Source organism: Orcinus orca, chromosome 20, assembly GCF_937001465.1.
Source record: "Orcinus orca chromosome 20, mOrcOrc1.1, whole genome shotgun sequence".
In the NCBI taxonomy this organism is placed as follows: Eukaryota; Metazoa; Chordata; class Mammalia; order Artiodactyla; family Delphinidae; genus Orcinus; species Orcinus orca.
In genome coordinates, this window is record NC_064578.1 from 35469420 (window position 1) to 35489844 (window position 20425).

Below are 20425 nucleotides of genomic sequence, written 5' to 3' on the forward strand. Positions count from 1 at the left end.
GAAAGGTATCACAAGTAGTATTAAAAAAACAGAATACATGCCTTCTGATCTAACAAACTGTCCATACAGTTAATGATATAATTCAAAGGAAAAATACTAGGTCTCTTTTTTAAAAAGGGGACAGAAAACAACCAAACCACAGATGTCAAAAGTCCCAACATACCAGTTAGTACAATATTTGAAAAGCCTATTGAACATCCAGACTTCCAGGCAGAGTCAAAAGTAATCTAAAAATTGATTATATGAAATAGTAATAAAACATAATGAAACAAGAAGGTTAAAAATTCAAAAAAAGCTGTACCTGGTATACACTAATAAAAAGGAAGGATGAACTGCAAAAGTATTACCAGCCTAAGGAGAAACCAAGGTAAGAATGGAACAAAGAAAATGGCTGTACTAGATAGCAGGAAATGGACACAATGATGACATAAGAAATAAATACTATTAAAATGTAATTAAAAAATTAGAAATTATAAAGTGAAACTGACAGAAAAAAAACTGTCATGGCAAGTTTAATGCACTTCTGTATATCACAACATGCAGAAAAAATAAAGTTATAAACCTAGAGAATAGCAATCTCATAACACACATATATACTCTTGTTAAAATATTGCTGTATTCAGATATATATGTATACACACACACACACACAAACTATGTTTCCTAGAATCTATGAAATATGTATAAAAATGTTCCTCACTAAACTCCAAAATTAAGAAATTATTTAAATTACATACTTAGACAATACATAAGTGGTAGACAGTACATTAGAAATTATTTAAGTTATATACTTAAATACATAATAAACATCAAAATTATAATATAATTATTATAATACAAAAACAGTGAAAGTGGAAGTCAAAATTTTAACTACAGGCAGCTTAGAATAGTAGGTTTACAATACAGACTGCCCGACACCCTCTACCAGATGATACCACAGGACCCTTCTTTGAAAATAGCAACTGGTCTAAGAGATAAGATTTACAGATCCTGAAATTTGGGGAACCCCACCCCCAACTTATCACTATCTGATGAAGCCCACCAGGTATCAAGCCTCACACGTGCACACAAAATGTTCAATAATCTTAATGTCACACCTGATATATACATAAAGAGACATCGAAGAATCACCAAAGATTGGAGGAAAGCCCTAACATAAAACACAGGGGCCAAACAAACAAAAAAGGTAGAGAGACAAGGTGATTAAAATTAATGAGTTTACTAGCAAAGTTGTAGGATACGAGGTTAATATACAAAATACAAATTGTACTCTTTCTTTATATTAGCAATTATCAAAAATTGAAATAAAAAATAGCATCAAGAAATAGGAAATAGTTTGGGATAAATTTGACAGAGTGCAAGATCTGTATGCTGAGAGTGAAAAAACATTGCTGAGAAAGTTAGGAAGACCTAAAAAAACCCCAGAGATATATCTGTTCACAGATGAGAAGAAACAATATTTTTGAGAAGAAACAATATTTTTAAGATGACAATTCTCCCCAAATGATCTACAGGTTCAAATGAAATGCCAATTAAAATCCCAGCAGAATCCCAGCAGGCTGCTTTGGAGCAATTGACAAACAGATTCTAAAATTTATATGGAAATGCGAAGAACCTAGAATAGCTGAAAAATTTTTAGACAAGAAAAGCAAAGCTGGACAACTAACACTAAATGATTTCAAGACCTATTATCAAGCAACGTGATCAACTCAGTGTGGTATTGGCATAAACATAAATTAATGGAACAGTATAGGGAACTCAGAAATATAAAACCCACATTTGACAAAGATGTCTATGGCAATTCAATGGAGAAAAGATACTTTTTTTGACAAATAGTATTGGAACAATTAAATATCTATATGCAAAAAGAAAAGGAACCTTGATCCCTTACTATGCATCATATACAAAAATTCACTCAGCATGAATCATAGACTCAAATGTTAGAGCTAAAACTATGAAACTTGTAGAAGAAAACATAGGAGAAAATCCATGTGACCTTGGTTTAGTAAAGATTTCTTAATTACAACTCAAAAGAAACCATTAACAAAACTTTTTAAATTGGACTTTATAAAAAAACAAAAACTTTTGCTCTTCAACAAACACTGTCAATAAAATATTTGAAGAAAATATCTGAAAAATATGTACCTGACAAAGGAAATCTACGTAGAACACATAAGGAATTCTTACAACTCAACAATGAAAAGACAACTCAATTAAAAGCGAAAAGTAAAATTGGAATTTCACCAAAAGACACAAAGGATGGCCAATAATCACATGCAGAGATGCTCAACAAGTCATTAATTATTAGGGAAATGCAAACTAAAACCACAATGAGATGATACAACACACCCACCAGAATGACTAAAATTACAAAAACTTACCACATATCAATTATTGGCAATGATGTGGAGCAACTGGGACTCTTACACACTACTAGTAGAAATGGAAAACAGCATAACCATTTTGGAAAACAATCTGACAGTTCCTTAAAAAGTTAAATCTATACCTACCACTTTGCCCAAGCCATTCCACTCCTAGGTATTTATTTATCAAAAAGAAATAAAACTATATGTCCATACAAAGACTTGTATTAATACATGTGTATTCATAGCAGCTTTATTTGTAACAGCCAAAACTTGAAAAATCTAAACATCCATCAAAATATGAATGGATACACCATCTCTTGTTGCTTCCAAAGGTTTTTGTCTTTCAGCATTTTTACTACATTATGTATCTACAGATTTGTGTTTATCGTACATGAAATTCATTGAGCTTCCTGGTTGTGTAGATTTATGTTTTTCATCAAATTTGGGAAGTTTTCAACCATTATTTCTTTGAAAATTTTTTCTGCTCCCATCTCCCTCTCCTGTCCTCTTCTGCACATACTGGTGTGCTTCACAGTATCCCACATTTCCCCAATGCTCTGTTCATTTTATTCATTTTTTAAATCTGTTCTTCAGATTGTATAATCTCTATCAATCTATCTTCAAATTCACTGGTTCTTTCTTCTATGAGTTCAAGACGACTGCTGATTCTCTCTATGAATTTTTCATTTCAGAAGTGGAATCACTATGTTCACTGTCTTGATTATTTGTATGGCTTCATAATTTATACATATGTCAGTTTATCAAATTGTGCATTTTAAATATACTCACTTTACTATATGTCAATTATACCACACCCTAGAGCTGTAAAAAAATTAATCAATAAAATATCTTTAAATAACAATTTGTTAAAAGGGTGAGCTGCTTCGGTTTAATGAGTGGCAATCAGCTGACATCTCAATCTGAAAGCCCATCTCCATTTGTGAATTAAACTGCCCAAGGCTAAGCATACATTTTGTAGAACATTCAAATGTTTTCATTTATTTCTGGCAAAACAGAATCATTAATATAAAGGAGATTCCTATATAATTTTTAAATACTGTCTATTCCTTGTGTAAAAAATAGGAATACATAACTTGCTAAATACTGGTAAAATATTTCCCTAAATGGACAGGATATTTTGAAAAGTGCTTGCTCCTGGAAACCTGGGATGTAGACACTAAACCCAATGCATTATTTCTCAATTCATTAGTCAAATTTCTATTTCTCAACTTATTTTTTCTCAATTTACCATTTACTGTCTACTTCTCTCAAGTTTCTTTTTTTTTATTTTCCTTTTTTACTAGTGAATCCAGTGGGGGGGGGGGGTCCTTGTAGAGAAAGATGACAAGAGCCAGGACTTGGGCCACACGTTGGTCTGCTGATTCCCTGATATAGCATCCCTGAGATTGGCAGCAGAGGAAAAGAAACGCTTGGAGACTATCCAGTCACAAATTCATACCAATAATTATCCCAACTCATTCAAGATTAGTTTTCATGTAAATTTAATCATGCAATCCAATCACCACCAAAGTCTAATACCAGGAATTTTAAATAGGATGGAAATGAGAAATAATAATTTTGGTTCAGAATATAGCTAACGGCTGGAGGGCAGTGGATAGTCTGGTGGCAGCTGGTGCATGTATATGTGGGGGGTACGGTGGGTGGGTAATACAGGAAAGACAGAAAATGGAAGTGGGTATAAAAAGAAAAGAAAAAGGCTAACAAAGACATTAAGATATTTTTGTGTAATCTGCAACTATGCCTTGGGCACTGGTAAAAATGGTTGCTAGCATTGAAAAGTAACGATTAACAAGTCTTAAGCTTCCCTAATTTAGCTTAGTTCATCTTTCATTGCAGTCTTTCCCCTAATTAGAGACGGCAGAGAGAAAAAGAAAGCAGAAAAATGGGTATGGGTCTTCACCTACTCTTCTCTCATAACATCAGTATTTAAGGCATTTTTTACTCTGCTAGAGTTTCAGAATTTAAATTGTAAACATAGCATGTGATGAGATGAAAAATTAATATCATATCCTGGACTTCAAGTTTTTCATTTATAAAAGTTTAGAGCTGGATTTTCCTAAGTCTCTTTGACATTCTTTGACGATAGTTGTACATCTTACAAGATAATATGTCTGTGGTATCTAAGTAGTAAATATACTACTTGATTTAATTACTAATTGGATCTAGTTTTTTTTTTAAACATTTTTATTGGAGTACAATTGCTTTACAATGATGTGTTAGTTTCTGCTTTATAACAAAGTGAATCAGCTATACATATATCCCCATATCTCCTCCCTCTTGCATCTCCCCCCCACCCTCACTATCCCACCCCTTTAAGTGGTCACAAAGCACCGAGCTGATCTCCCTGTGCTATGCAGCTGCTTCCCACTAGCTATCTATTACATTTGGTAGTGTATATATGTCCATGCCACTCTCTCACCCCCTCCCCATGTCCTCAAGTCCATTCTCTACATCTGCGTCTTTATTTCTGTCCTGCCCCTAGGTTCTTCAGAACTTTTTCTCTTTTTCTTTTAGATTCCATATATATGTGTTAGCATAAGGTATTTGTTTTTCTGACTTACTTCACTCTGCATGACAGACTCTAGGTCCATCCACCTCACTACAAATAACTCAATTTCGTTTCATTTTATGGCTGAGTAACATTCCCATATAAGTGCCACAGGTTCTTTACCCATTTATCTGTCGATGGACACTTAGGTTGCTTCCATGTCCTGGCTATTGTAAATAGAGCTGCAATGAACATTGTGGTACGTGACTCTTTTTGAATTATGGTTTTCTCAGGGTATATGCCCAGGAGTGGGACTGCTGGGTCATATGGTAGTTCTATTTTTAGTTTTTTAAGAAACCTCCATACTGTTTTCCATAGTGGCTGTATCAATTTACTCTCCGACCAACAGTACAAGAGGGTTCCCTTTTCTCCACACCCTTTCCGGCATTTATTGTTGTAGATTTTTTGATGATGGCCATTCTGACCGGTGTGAGATAATACCTCGTAGTTTTGGTTTGCATTTCTCTAATGATTAGTGATATTGAGCATTCTTTCATGTGTTTGTTAGCAATCTGTGTATCTTCTTTGGAGAAATGTCTATTTAGGTCTTCTGCTCATTTTGGGGTTGGGTTGCTTGTTTTTTTGATATTGAGCTGCATGAACTGCTTGTAAATTTTGGAGATTAATCCTTTGTCAGTTGCTTCATTTGCAAATATTTTCTCCCATTCTGAGGGTTGTCTTTTCATCTTGTTTATGTTTTCCTTTGCTGTGCAAAAGCTTTTAAGTTTCATTAGGTCCCATTTATTTTTTTTTTTAAATTCCATTTCTCTAGGAGGTGAGTCAAAAACAGAGTGTTCTGCCTATGTTTTCCTCTAAGAGTTTTATAGTGTCTGACCTTACATTTAGGTCTTTAATCCATTTTGAGATTATTTTTGTGTATGGTGTTAGGGAGTGTTCTAATTTCTTTTGTTCTTTTACATGTAGCTGTCCAGTTTTCCCAGCACCACTTATTGAAGAGGCTGTCTTTTCTCCATTGTATATTCTTGCCTCCTTTATCAAACATAGGTGACCATATGTGCGTGGGTTTATCTCTGGGTTTTCTATTCTGTTCCATTGATCTATATTTCTGTTTCTGTGCCAGTACCATACTGTCTTGATTACTGTAGCTTTGTAGTATAGTCTGAAGTCTGGGAGCTTGATTCCTCCAGCTCCGTTTTTCTTTCCCAAGATTGCTTTGGCTATTTGGGGTCTTTTGTGTTTCCATACAAATTGTGAAATTTTTAGTTCTAGTTCTATTTTTTGCTCTAGTTTGTTTGGTCTGGTGGGTTTTTACCTTGCTCCTTCATCTGTGTGTTTTTCTGTCTTCTCATTTTGCTTAACTTACTATGTTTGGGGTCTTCTTTTCGCAGTTTGCAGGTTCATCGTTCCTGTTGTTCCCCCAGTGGCTAAGGTTGGTTCAGTGGGTTGTGTAGGCTTCCTGGTGGAGGGGACTGTTGTCTGTGTTCTTGTGGATGAGGCTGTGTCTTTCTGGTGGGCAGGTCCACGTCAGGTGGTGTGTTTTGGGGTGTCTGTGGACTTATTATGATTTTAGGCAGCCTCTCTGCTAATGGGTGGGGTTGTGTTCCTGTCTTGCTAGTTGTTTGGCATAGGGTGTCCAGCACTGGAGCTTGCTGGTCGTTGAGTGGAGCTGGGTCTTAGCATTGAGATGGAGATCTCTGGGAGAGCTTTCACTGTTTTATATTACATGGAGCCGGGAGGTCTCTGGTGGACCAATGTCCTGAACTCAGCTCTCCCACCTCAGAAGCACAGGCCTGACACCCGGCCAGAGCATGAAGACCCTGTCAGCCACACGGCTCAGAAGAAAGGGAGAAAGAAAGAAAAGAAAAGAAAAGAAAAGAAAAGAAAAGAAAAGAAAAGAAAGGAAAAGAAAAGAAAAGAAAAGAAAAGAAAAGGAAAGAAAAGAAAAGGAAAGAAAAGAAAAGGAAAGAAAAGAAAAGGAAAGAAAGTAAGAAAGGAAGGAAGTAAGGAAGGAAGGAAGGAAGGAAGAAAGAAAGAAAATAAAGTTTTTAAAATAAATTATTAAAATTAAAAAGTAATTAAAAAAAAGAAAGAAGAGAGCAACCAAACCCAACCCAAAAACAAAGCCACCAACTATACTAATAAAAAAAAAGACAGAACCCTAGGACAAATGGTAAAAGCAAAGCTATACAGACAAAATCACACAAAGAAGCATACACACCCACAAAAAGAGAAAAGGGAAAAAATATATATATATCGATATATTAGAAAAAAAGAAGAGAGCAACCAAATCAATAAACAAATCTACCAATGATACTAAACTCTAAATACTAAGCTAAGATAAACATGAGACCAAAAACAAATTAGATGCAGAAAGCAAACCCCAAGTCTACAGTTGCTCCACAGTCCACCGCCTCAATTTTGGGATGATTTGTTGTCTATTCAGGTATTCCACAAATGCTGGGTACATCAAGTTGATTGTGGAGATTTAATCCGCTGCTCCTGAGGCTGCTGGGAGAGATTTCCCTTTCTCTTCTTTGTTCGCACAGCTCCTGGGGTTCAGCTTTGGATTTGGCCCCGCCTCTGCATGTAGGTCGCCTGAGGGTGTCTGTTTTTCGCTCAGAGAGGACGGGGTTAAAGTAGCAGCTGATTCGTGGGTTCTGGTTCATTCAGGCAGGGGGAGGGAGGGGGAGGGAATGCGGGGCGAGGCCAGTGCAATGTTGCAACAGCCTGAGGCGTGCTGTGTGTTTGCCCTGGGACGTTGTCCCTGGATCACGGGACCCTGACAGTGGTGGGCCACAAGTGACCTGTGTTTTCACACGGGCTTCTTGGTGGCCGCAGCAGCAGCCTTAGCGTCTCATGCCCGTCTCTGGTGTCTGCGCTGATAGCCGCGGCTCGTGCCCGTCTCTGGAGCTCATTTAGGTGGTGCTCTGAATCCCCTCTCCTCACGCACCCTGAAACAATGTCCTCTTGCCTCTTAGACAGTTCCAGACTTTTTCCCGGACTCCCTCCTGGCTAGCTGTGGCGCACTAGACCCCTTCAGGCTGTGTTCACACAGCCAACCCCAGTCCTCTCCCTGGTATCTGACCTCCAAAGCCCGAGCCTCAGCTCCCAGCCTCGGCCCACCCCGGCAGGTGAGCAGACAAGCCTCTTGGGCTGGTTAGTGCTGGTTGGTACCGATCCTCTGTGTGGGAATCTCTCCGCTTTGCCCTCTGCACCCCTGTTGCTGCGCTCTCCTCCGTGGTTCCGAAGCTTCCCTGCCTCCACCCCCCATCTCCACCAGTGAAGAGGCTTCCTAGTGTGTGGAAACTTTTCCTCCTTCACAGCTCCCTCCCAGAGGTGTAGGTCCTGTCCCTATTCTTTTGTCTCTGTTTATTCTTTTTTCTTTTGCCCTACCCAGGTACGTGGGGAGTTTCTTGCCTTTTGGGAGGTCTGAGGTCTTCTGCCAGTGCTCAGTAAGTGTTCTGTAGGAGTTGTTCCACATGTAGATGTACTTCTGATGTATTTGTGGGGAGGAAGGTGAACTCCACACCTTACTCCTCCACCATCTTGAAGGACTCAACTGGATCTAATTCTAATTAAGAACTTCAGTTGTTTTTTTTCGTTTTTTAATAAATTTTATTTATTTATGGCTGCATTGGGTCATTGTTGCTGCATGTGTGCTTTCTGTAATTGCCACGAGCGGGGGCTACTCTTTGTTGCAGTGCGCGGGCTTCTCATCGCGGTGGCTTCTCTTGTTGCGGAGCACAGGCTCTAGGCACGCAGGCTTCAGTAGTTGTGGTGCATGGGCTCAGCAGTTGTGGCTCGCAATCTCTAGAGTGCAGGCTCAGTAGTTGTGGCACACGGGCTTAGCTGCTCCGCGCCATGTGGGATCTTCCTGAACCAGGGCTCGAACCCGTGTCCCCTGCATTGGCAGGTGGATTCCCAACCAGTGAGCCACCAGGGAAGTCCCCAACAACTTCAGTTTTAAATAAAGAAGTTTGGACTTCCCTGGTGGCTCAGTTCTAATATTAGAACTGTAATATTATTGCCTATATAGAAAATTTGGTGTAGTATCCATGTATTTTATTTGCCCATTCACACAAAAGTGTATTTCAGAAATGCACTTATATTTAACGAACAGTCTGAATCTTGAATTAATTATAAATATGATAATAATCTAGCTGATAAAACTTCCATAATTTTGAGTCTAATAATTACATAAAAGGACTTTCCTTGCATCTAATATTTTAACACTATTCAACAACAGACTTGCCTGAATTCTACTACCAACATTTGTTTATCAAGTAGTTACATCTAGTTTTATATTCTTCCAATAAATTTTCAAAAGAGGTATCTAGGGGCTTCCCTCGTGGCGCAGTCGTTGACAGTCCGCCTGCCGATGCAGGGGACACGGGTTCGTGCCCCGGTCCGGGAAGATCCCACGTGCCGCAGAGCGGCTAGGCCTGTGAGCCATGGCCGCTGACCCTGCGTGTCCAGAACCTGTGCGTCCAGAGCCTGTGTTCCGCAACGGGAGAGGCCACAGCAGTGAGAGGCCTGCGAACCGCCCCCCCCTGCCCCCAAAAAAAGAGGTATCTAAATTTTAAGTAAATATTTCTATGCTGACAACAGTATGCTGGAAATACATTCTGTTTTATATAAGCAACAATTCCATGGAAGCTCAAGGAAATCAGCATATTCTTCATGAGTAACATGAAGGCAAGAAGAATCTACAGGCAGAACAAGTTTATTTTCTAATTTATTCAGAGTAACCACTCTATATCTACTATTATGTTCTTCATATCCAGTACATATTCTCTTAATACAAGTTAGCTGTAAAATAAAAATAATCTTGTATGAGTAAATTTTATAAATAATGTCTAAACGTCAATTTTGAAAAAGTAGGTTTTCTATATGGAAAGATAAAAAACACATGCTCTTGAATATTCCAGACTCTCAGTAACATTCTACTTTAAATACAAGGTGTTGAGTAATTGAATTTATTCATTTTTTTCATTCAGGGGGATCTACTGGTATTGGAAAATTTGAAGTGGCTTTCAAAACAAACACAAAAGAAATGTCAGTGGATATTAAATTAAAATATTATCTGTAGAGTGATTTACAGTTTACAGAGTGCTTTTATATATATTCTTATTTGCTTCAATAACCTGTGAGGTATGAGAGGTTTTTACCCAGGATTTGGGCAGGCAGGGAGAAGGAGGAGGTCAGGGACCAAGACACTCGGTTCTTCCAAATCTACGTCTTGCTTCACAGATACCACAGTCTATAAGGAACTGATGCCATTCGTCACTAAACATCAGAGATAAGCATGTGGCCCAGGGTGGCATTTACTTTGAGGTATCATTTGAGGCTTTTGTACTTTTAGTTTGGAAATTGCCAGAAGAGTGAATACCAAGTTCTACGGCAGGTAAGAAAATATCAATATATCAGCTGCTTGTTACCAAAGATCAATTTAATTCAACAAATATTACTGAATCACCACAAAGCACTAGGTGAACATTTGAAATATACAGTCAAACAAACATACAGGGGGCTTAATCATCTTCTCCTACTACTTGTGAAGCTGTCTTTGGTGGACTTGTTTCAGGACTCCTACATATAGTCTGTTGGGAAATCTAACTATCAGGAAATTATTCTTCAGTTCTTTTCAACAGGGTAACAGTAAGTGTCTAACGGGAGAATCTGTCAGATTATCTGAAAAGTGCCCCAATTAAACTAAACTGCATGTCCAAAGTTAACAACTAAGAAACCACTAAAATCTTAAATAATGTTCACTATTTTATCATTCAGAGTACTGATTAGTAAACCAGTTACTGAGCCAGAAGAGAACTGTCTTCAAATAAAAACAAGCAAAACCAAACCAAATCAAACTCTTATCTCCAAGCCCTGGGGCTTTTAAAGTAGGGTAACTACTTTTTATTGTCCGAAGAGGACCCACTTCTAAGACTAAAAGAGAGTGCAATTAATAATTAGGCATAAACTGGGACTGTCCATGCAAAACAGAGTATGGTCTCCCTGTTCATAAGACACATGTCCCAGTCCATCCTGTTCTAAGAAGATTACAAAAACAGAAAAACAGGAAGCCAGAGGGAACTCAAAGCAAGGAAATAAACAAGAAAAAACCTTTTACAAAGCAAGTTTTCCCTCGGTTTTACAAATCAATTTGAATATTAATAATATTTTACTTAAACCAGGGTAAAGAGTGGGGGCAGAGGTGGCAAAATAAGGAGGACTGGTTAAAGTAAATTCATGAAGCAGTCAGGCACACCAGATCCCTTCCCCTATCCCAGCAAAGTACTGGGATTTTCTTAAGAACATAAAGCAGTGGTTCCCTGTGCAGGTGACACTGGGCACAGCTGAGTAGAGTACATACTATACTGAAAACAACAGTTCAGGTGAATGCATACATCCAGGATGCTGAATGCTTGGTTCCTAGAATGTTGGCAGCCAGGCCTTCATTCTCAAGCCAAGAGACTTTTAAAGAGTCTTCTCTGAGAAATCTGACCAGCCTCAACAGAAAGACCTAAAGTTATTGACACAGAAGGTTCCTCAATGAAATGTATTAGTCAGATAACCCTACTGTGAAAATTGTAATCAATAAGCCCCCTCTCATATGTTCATAGCTTCCAATCAGCTTTTTCATGCCTCACTATTAAATATGAACACACAAAAACTGCCAGACATCTAATGAAAGACTCTAATATAAAAGACAGAGGCCAGAAAAAATATATAACGAATAGATAAATGCAGCTTTGGAGCAAAGAAAGGAAAAAGAATTTTTTTTAATCTATTAGTATTTTTCTCCCAGAGACAAAAGAACATTTTACAACTATGTAACAAGAGCAAGGTAGTATAAAAAGAACATGCAGAGAAGTTAAAAAAAGGGGTTCTTTGAAATGACAAACTCATAGAAGGATTAAAAGATAAAGCTGAGGAACTCTTCACAGAAAGTAGAACAAAAAATTAAAAAGATGAGTAATAGGAGAGATAAGAAAATTAAAGATCTAACATCAAATTAATAGGAGTTCCCCAAAAATGGTGAAGAAATCATCAACAAAAGGATTCAAGAAAATTTTACAGAAATAAAAGGAGAGGATTTTCCAATACAAAGAACCTTCAAAGCATCAGCAAAAATGTAAAAAGACCCATGCCAGGGCAGATTATTGTAAATTTTCAGAACACTGGGATAAACAGGAGATCTGAAAAGTTTTCAGAGAGTAAAACAAGTCACAAAAGACTTAGTCTCATCAATAGCAACACTGAAAGCTGGAAAACAATGGAGAAATGTCTTTAAAATTTTGCAGGAAAATTATTTTCACCTGGAATTCTATACCCAGTCAAGCTACCAATCAAGTATGAGAGAAACATAAAGACATTTTCAGATATGCAAAGTTGAAGAACGTTTACATGCAAGCTTTCTCAGGAAGCTACTGGGAGACTAATACCAGGAAAATGAGAGAATAAACCAAGAAAGAGGAAGACGCGGAATACGGAAAACAGGAAACCCAATGTGGGGGGAGGTGAAGGGAGATCCTCAGACCACAGCTCTGTGCCTAGTGTGGGAACAACCAGTTCAGATTAGAGGCTTAGAGAAGACAAAACCAATAAAACACAAAGGGTCTGGAAGTCTCCCAATGAAAATTAGACAGTTGGTGAAAGTGAACAAAAGAAACAAGATGATTATTAACTCTAAAAACATGTTTAAAAACACAGAAAAACAAAAAGGACAGAAAAAGCAAAGTGATCATAGCTCACCACATGGCTCAGCTGTGAAAAGCACTTATATAACTATAATAGTATAAATACTCAACAATGACTTAACAAAATCAGGATAAAATTTATATTGGGAGATTGGGGATATAAAAATGATATAGTAGGGGTAGAAGGAAGCAAGCAAGCAAAATCATCTCCTATAGATAGGAATCTATAATGCCAAAAACTCTAAAATCAAGAAAGCAGTACAGCCATGATCTCTAGAAAATGGACTAATCAACTAAAAGTCAGAGGATCAAAGTGCAGAAGAGGAAATAAGGCACCCCAGGGAGGAGACGTGCTTGCTGTTTTTTGTAACAATCTTATAGAACAACTGGTCTCTAAACAATAAATATGCATAAAATTTTTCTTAAACTACTTGATAAAAACAAAGAAAGAAATGAGGGGAATTATTAGAAAAAGAAAAAAGAAAATCTCTATGACATTTTAATTTAAATATCAAATGGCTTCAGGTTTGTATCAAAGTGTTTTTCCCATGGTTAAACCCACATCAATGTATATGTTCCCTAAATATGACTATCTACTCTCACCCACCCATACTCTTCCAGTGTGATTACAGACAGGGAATTTCCTAAATCTTACCTCAAGCAGAGCTGCTGCAGGATCACCCTGTAGACTTTTTCCTAGTTTGTCCACCTCATCTAACAGGAACACTGGATTGTTCACCCCAACAGTCTTCAAGCCATTGATTATCCGGCCAGGCATGCTGCCAACATAGGTGCGTCTGCGGAAGGCGAATAGTAGATTAGCAACAGGGAGATGGCAGAGCAGTATCACTTAGAAATCGAAACTCTGGACTGGGAAACAGTCATTTAGTTATCACAGGAATATAGCAAAGAGATACTGTAAATTTTAAAAGCCCTGTGATACATCAAAGAGTTACGAGATTCAATTCTTATCTTATTTTCTATTGAATTCTGGCTGTAAATTACCCATGATATTAGAAACACTGTATCTAATTTTTGCCACTTAGTGAAACTGAAAAAAATTATCCTTAAATCACATAGTTATGATTCTTACTCTTTGAGATTCTAAAACTTCCAAAGAGTCCTATGAATTTAATTCCCACATTTTTCTTAGTTTTTCTGGGCACCTCCCTGGCACTTACCAAACCCCAACATAACTACCTTCTTACAAACTGAAATGGCTGACTCAGAACTGGCTAAAACATCATCACCATCTTCATAAAGGAAATCAGAATTGGTTCAAAGGACCACTCAAAATGTAGGCCTCTCCCCCAAAAAAGAAAGAAAAATTCCAACTTTTTTATATTCAGAAGGAATAATTTGTTATTCGCTGTAGTAAGAGGACCTGGGGCCAACAGTATTTATATCAAAATTCCATTAATTCTGGCCTTTTGAATAAAACTGTGTTCACCCTATATACACTGATTGGCATAACCAAGCTCAGCCAGACATTAGGTCATGCATTCAAATGTTAGAGGCTGCTTTAACATATCTCAACAAGAATCATCTACATAATTGACAAATGCACAACGTGACATGAAATAAAAATATGCTTGTCAAACTGAAAAAAGTGCCTTTTCTACAAAGCCAGCAAAACTTTATTTTAAGCAGCAGTTTACTAATTTTAGTTACAACCTTGCTGCCTAAGCCATGAGCAAATCAAATGCTGTTTGTGAGCAGGCATAAAAGGGTGAATGCCTGCAAGAAACAAACCAAGGGCAAGTGGAACAGCGGCCGTATCTCATGATCTGCACAAAGCCAGCTCACGGAGCAGTTCTGCCACATGACTGGTATAAAGTAGGACAGAGTAAACAGTGACCTTTGAAAAGACAAGAAAGCCTTAAAAATATCGTGGGAATGCCTTTCATCTTGGGGAGTGATCAAGGCCCTGGAACCAGATACAGTAAATACTGTCAACTTATAATAAGGAGTTAGCACACTTCAAGATTTCAGAACAGGATATAGGAACGACAAGACTCACGATTAATAAATTCTCTGAAATTCTCTCTCTAGAGAACTTACAGATTTGTCAGCCTTCTGTGAATAAGTAGGGAAGGGAAATTAAAAACAAAACAAAAAAACCTCAAAGCCTTTAAGGGTCATTCCTTAAAAGAAAGGGCATTAATTTATTTTCCCTTACTGCTTTTGATAGGCAGATTTCAAAAACAGGTACTTGCAATTCTAGACCTAAAGTCATGGAGAGAAAATAATATTCTAGGCAGCTGCCCTTTCTAAAGAAGAAGCGGAAATCTAGGTACTAGTCACAGTATACAAAACAACTCCTCCTAAACTTTCTACTGCTTCCCAGAACCTAGAGAATAAGGTCCAAATTCCTTTGTCTGGAATTCAAGGCTCTTCACAATCCAGTCCCCACCAGCTTTCCTAACTTGCTGCCCTTATGCTCTTGCTTCATCCACAATAAAGGTCCTATTAATAGCCCTTACGCTTTTTTATCTTTGTTAATATGGTGCCTTCCTGCCCTTAATACTCTCCCCACCTAGGTAAATCCCAGAAATTCTACCAAACTTTTCCTGACCACCCCTCACAAAGTGATCTTTCCAATACTGTAATGTCTGCAACATTTACTGGCCCTACAATTTGCCTGATTCATACTTACAACCTAGGTTTTATCCATGGGTACCAAGCATATTGCCTCCACTAAAGAGTCAGTGAGCATTCTGAGGACAGAAAGTAGGTCTAAATACAGATTAGATGCTACATATAGAGTTGTAAGATTGTTCCCCAAACAAAAGTTTGTTTCTCCTATTTGTTTAAGGACAACAGATCAACAATGATAGCACCCAAAGTATCTTTCTATCACCATTGTTAAGGTCATATAAGTCTCTGAGTACTGCTTTGCATAAATAACATGACCCAAGCCTCAGTTTCCTCATCTGCTAAAATGGGGATAGTAACAGTGCCAACCTGATGGATTATATGAGATCACGAGAGAACATAATAGGTAAAGCACAAAGCACAGTACGTGGCACATGGTAAGCTTTCAAAAGATGTTAATTATAATTGTTATTAGTAATAGCTACTTAAAGTCAACTTCTAATTTCCTAGAAAAAATACAAAAGCAGAAATCAATACACCTAAATTTGGATCCCATTTCAATCTCTGTCTCATGGAAGCAACTCTTTTTTTTTCAATTAATTTTTTTTTTTTTTGGCTGCGTTGGATCTTTGTTGCTGTGCGCCCGGCATTGCGGTGCGTGGGCTTCTCATTTTGCGGAGGATGGGCCCTAGGCGCGCGGGCTTCAGTAGCTCAGTAGTTGTGGCGCACGGGCTTAGTTGCTCTGCTATGCATGTGGTATCTTCCCAGACCAGGGCTCGAACCCATGTCCCCTGCATTGGCAGACAGATTCTTAACTACTGCGCCACCAGGTAAGTTCCAGAAGCAACTCTTATAAATGTCTTTTCATAGTGAAACCAAGCCCCCCAAACCAAGTTCTCTTACCGAGTTTATGATTAATCTCTCTATCCAAAACTTTACTCCTTTTCTTATCCCCTCTGACCTCAATCCTGCCAACACTGGTCAACCAGAGTCGGATGACTGAAATTGCTGTTGTCAATAACATTGTTAATGTACTGAAATCACTGTTATAGATCTTATCATTAACATACAAACTCAGGTTATTTCTCCAGGGCAAGATGAGCCAGGGACTACCTGGCCAGAGAATTGTAAACCAGAGACATCCTGACTCCTGAAACTATGATTAGGAAATGTCACAAGATGATAATTAACCCCAGCCTTTTTGTTCTTTGCCTTTTAAAAAAACCCTCAGTCAAAGATCAACTGGAATTGGATCTGGGGTTTGTCTCCCATGCGTTTGCTTGGCGCCCTGCAATAAACCCTTCCTTTGCTACAAACCCACTGTCAGAGCTCAGCTTTCTGTGCTGTGAGCAAACGAGCCCTTTGCTCAGTTACAACAGCAACAAGTGTGCTCAATGCCTCCAGAGTTCCTTAATCACAGGTGACATCCTCAAATGTGTACCACTAGTCTAGATGTCAAACCAAGACAACTATTATCAGAGCCTGTAAGCTACTGAAAATATCTATAATGTGCTTGTCTTTTGCCACAAAGTATGCGTAACAGGCAATTCACTAACTGAAGTTACAGAATAAACTTTGAATAAATCTTTGGAATATGAATCCGACGGTGAAAAATGTAGCAACACACAAATGAAAATGTTCTCTTTCAACATCACTCAACAAACACAAACATTTAAAAGAACAAATTAGCATACCAAAATATCCTACTGAGAAACTACATTAAGTAGGAAATAAATGAAACTAGTATTCTTTTACAAACTATAACTTTTTTGAGGGCAAAATACTGTCTTTTCTATGTTCTTCCTTGTGATACAACATCTAGAAAGCAATGTAGCACAATATAGGAAAGTCTGCAAAGAATGTATCATTTTAATTACTTATTATTCAGCCTGAATACGTAATTACCTAGGAGTTTTTCTTAAAGTACACAAGTGAACTAAATAACATATGGATTCATAAGTATAATTATTACAGGCAGTTCACAGGTTTATCAGGACAATTCAACTAGTGTATAAGATACACAAAAACAAAAGTGTCTATACAGTTCAAAATTTTAATTTACAAGATCAGCATTTTTAATTTTCCAAAAAGTAGTCTGTGCTATACTTCAAAAAACAACTACACAAAATTACAATATCATCTATTTACAGCTCTATGGTAACCAACTATTTTACTACTCTGCATCATCCCTAGGTATATTCAAATCTAATGTAATCCAAGAAGCTGGTCATTCTGTCACCTGATATCCTGCCAAGGATATCAGGATAAATGTCAGGAATAAGGGGTGTTTTACTCACCTCTTTTCCAGCATGTAGAGAGGGAGAAAAGCAGGCATTTACCATCAATTTTTTCATGCCTATCCAATTAAGGAGCTCTTATGGGCTATAACACAAACTATTAAAGTGATATTTACAAACAATTTGTAATATAAAAAGTTTATGTTACAATGCTAAGTGGAAAGGGTAGGATAATTCTGTTGCTTTAAAAAAAATGGCAAAAGCTGCCCAATGAAAAGTTGGGCAGGAAATAAAATGTTAAAGGTGATTACCTTTGTATGGTAGAAAAACATGAGAATTTTTTTCCTTTTATTTTTCTAATTTTCTACCAAGGGTGTACATATATACCTCTCAAGTTGGCAAAAGTAATAAACCTAAAAGAGATCCTAATGATTTCTTTTTAAAAAAGAAAAAGTCTTTAAGGAACTAAAAATAGTCTTTAATATAGCATGTCTAAACAAATCAAATTGTTCTTACAGCAGTCATTCCTAAATCATTTGCATGGATGTGCTCATCTAAAGGACTGCATGACTTCCAACACGTTTTAATCCTACTTGAACTCACGCAGCACTTAGAGAGCACTTACCACGTTTGGCACTGTGATTGGCAGCACAGACTGATACAGAGGAGTATAAGACATGTGAAAACGCCTACCCTACAGAGCTCCTACTTTTAATATATCTATGTTTTACCTCTATAGGAATATATTAGAAATGCCAGAGGCCTGTATTATTTGATCACTGAAGAGCACAATAGACAGTACGTAGTCAGTTCAGAGGAGAATAGGATCATCACTGACTGCACTTATCTTAATGGAGGAAGCCTTGGGCTGGGGCCTCAAGATAACCTGAAAGTTTTTCGGAGGCAAAGAAGAGCTGCAGGGCTTCCCTGGTGGCGCAGTGGTTGAGAGTCCGCCTGCCGATGCAGGGCACGCAGGTTCGTGCCCTGGTCCGGGAAGATCCCACATGCCGCGGAGCGGCTGGGCCCATGAGCCATGGCAGCTGAGCCTGCGCGTCCGGAGCCTGTGCTCCGCAACGGGAGAGGTTACAGCAGTGAGAGGCCCGCGTACCGCAAAAAAAAAAAAAAAGAAGAGCTGCATACAAATATAGGTTATAAAGGAGGCTAGTGAGCAAACCGTAACATGTCTGGCATACCATGCTAAAAATATTTTAAAGGCTTGCTGCTTCAGGTATTTTTCCCTAATAATGAAACAGCAAATTTATTTAAAACATCATTATTTCAGGTTACATATGAAAATTTATCAATGTGGAAAGAAAAGTTCATTTTTCTTCTCATCTTGTTTAAGAATTGAGCCAAGAATTCCTTACAATGATAGAACTTTATCATCTGAACAAACAGCTGGTCAGTGACTCCCAGTTACTCTCAACAATAACTTGAGAAATATCGCAACAGTAGTATATTTCACTGAGGAACAGCTAATGAAAAAAGATCGTTATAGAAACATGATTTCAAAAAACTTCATCCTAAAAGAAGTCACTTTATACTTAATGTCTATGAACTGATTTAAATTATTTAAATATAATATTTAAATATAAAAATGTAAGTCATAAAAACTGATAGATGGGAAGAGAGATTCTATGGCTTATAAAAGTAGACAGAAAAATCCCAATGGAGATAATGAGAAACGTTAAATTGAAAAAAATGCATTAGTTATTATGGAGCATAAACATGACTATTCTTCCTCTAATCCACTCAAAATAATATGAACCAAAACAATGGGCCAATATTTAGTCAGATCACTATATTTTCCCAGTTTAAGATTTAAAAGTAAACCAAGTCTTTTTTTTTCTTCCCCATCTTTCACCTCATTATCGTTTTAACTCTAAAAGACATATCTTAGGTTGTTTTAAAAATAAATTCCTAACTTATTAGCACCTTCCTCCACATAAACAGGTACTTCTACCAAAAGGCTGGAGCTCCATGCATGGGAAAATGGGGAAAGTGAGTGACAGAATCGAGAATAAGCAAGGAAGATAACAGAACGCAGCTCTGTTTTTCCTTGGCTATTTTAAGGCTGCAGAACAGTGGTGCCTACTCACAAGCTGGGGAAAAACAAAACTCTGCATGAACTCTACTTGTGGGCATGTGACCGGTACTTAAATGCCAAGACCTGGGTGTTCCCAAATGCCCACACACTCCACCCCGTGGCTGTGCTATAATCCTCTGCCGTTCTCTCCCCTCCTATCACCTCCTCCAACCCGCAACTCTGACACAAGCGCATACTCTGCTCTCAACCCCCTCCCCTTACCACCACACCCCACGCTCCACCTGCTTCCAAACAGGTTTTCAAACAGAAATTTTCACCAGGCTTTGATAATTTAGTGGGTAGCTGGGTAATAAGTCCCCAGTAGCACAAGGGCAGATGGCTCTAGTGTTTAGTGAAACATCTGGTACAGGGATGGCTAGTGAATACATGCTTACCAGCAAGGTGTATCAAAAATCAGGCTTAGTAGAATGAGTCATAGACAAACCCACAAACCTTTTATTTGGCAACAATCATAACCTCAATTCGCACCACACATTTCTTTTTTTTTTTTTTTTTTGCAGTACGCGGGCCCCTCACTGTTGTGGCCTCTCCCGTTGCAGAGCACAGGCTCCGGACGCGCAGGCTCAGCGGCCATGGCTCACGGGCCTAGTTGCTCCGTGTCATGTGGGATCTTCCTGGACCGGGGCCTGAACCCGTGTCCCCTGCATCGGCAGGCGGACTCTCAACCACTTCGCCACCAGGGAAGCCCCACACATTTCTAAAAAGCTTATATTTACACATATTTTAGGCAAATACACAAGCTCCTTTCACAAAAGACTCATAAAGAAAATAAATTCTCATTTTCTTTAGGTTCAATCCTCTTAACAATAGTCACACACAGGAAAGGATACTCACTTGAAAAAAAGAGAACAAATTTTAGGTCTATCAGTTTCAGTAAAGATTGAAAACAGAGA

General features: G+C 38.1%; 1 protein-coding gene across 2 annotated transcripts in view; it reads right to left on the reverse strand.

Annotated features, from left to right (window-relative positions):
* LONP2 (lon peptidase 2, peroxisomal) overlaps window positions 1–20425 on the reverse strand; it is a 95792-nt gene that overhangs the window by 49525 nt on the left and 25842 nt on the right. For both annotated transcript variants that reach the window (XM_033418885.2, XM_004264874.4), the window contains one exon: window positions 13249–13390. In XM_033418885.2, the coding sequence (XP_033274776.1) occupies window positions 13249–13390 (142 nt within the window). The remainder of the gene's footprint in view (window positions 1–13248; window positions 13391–20425) is intronic.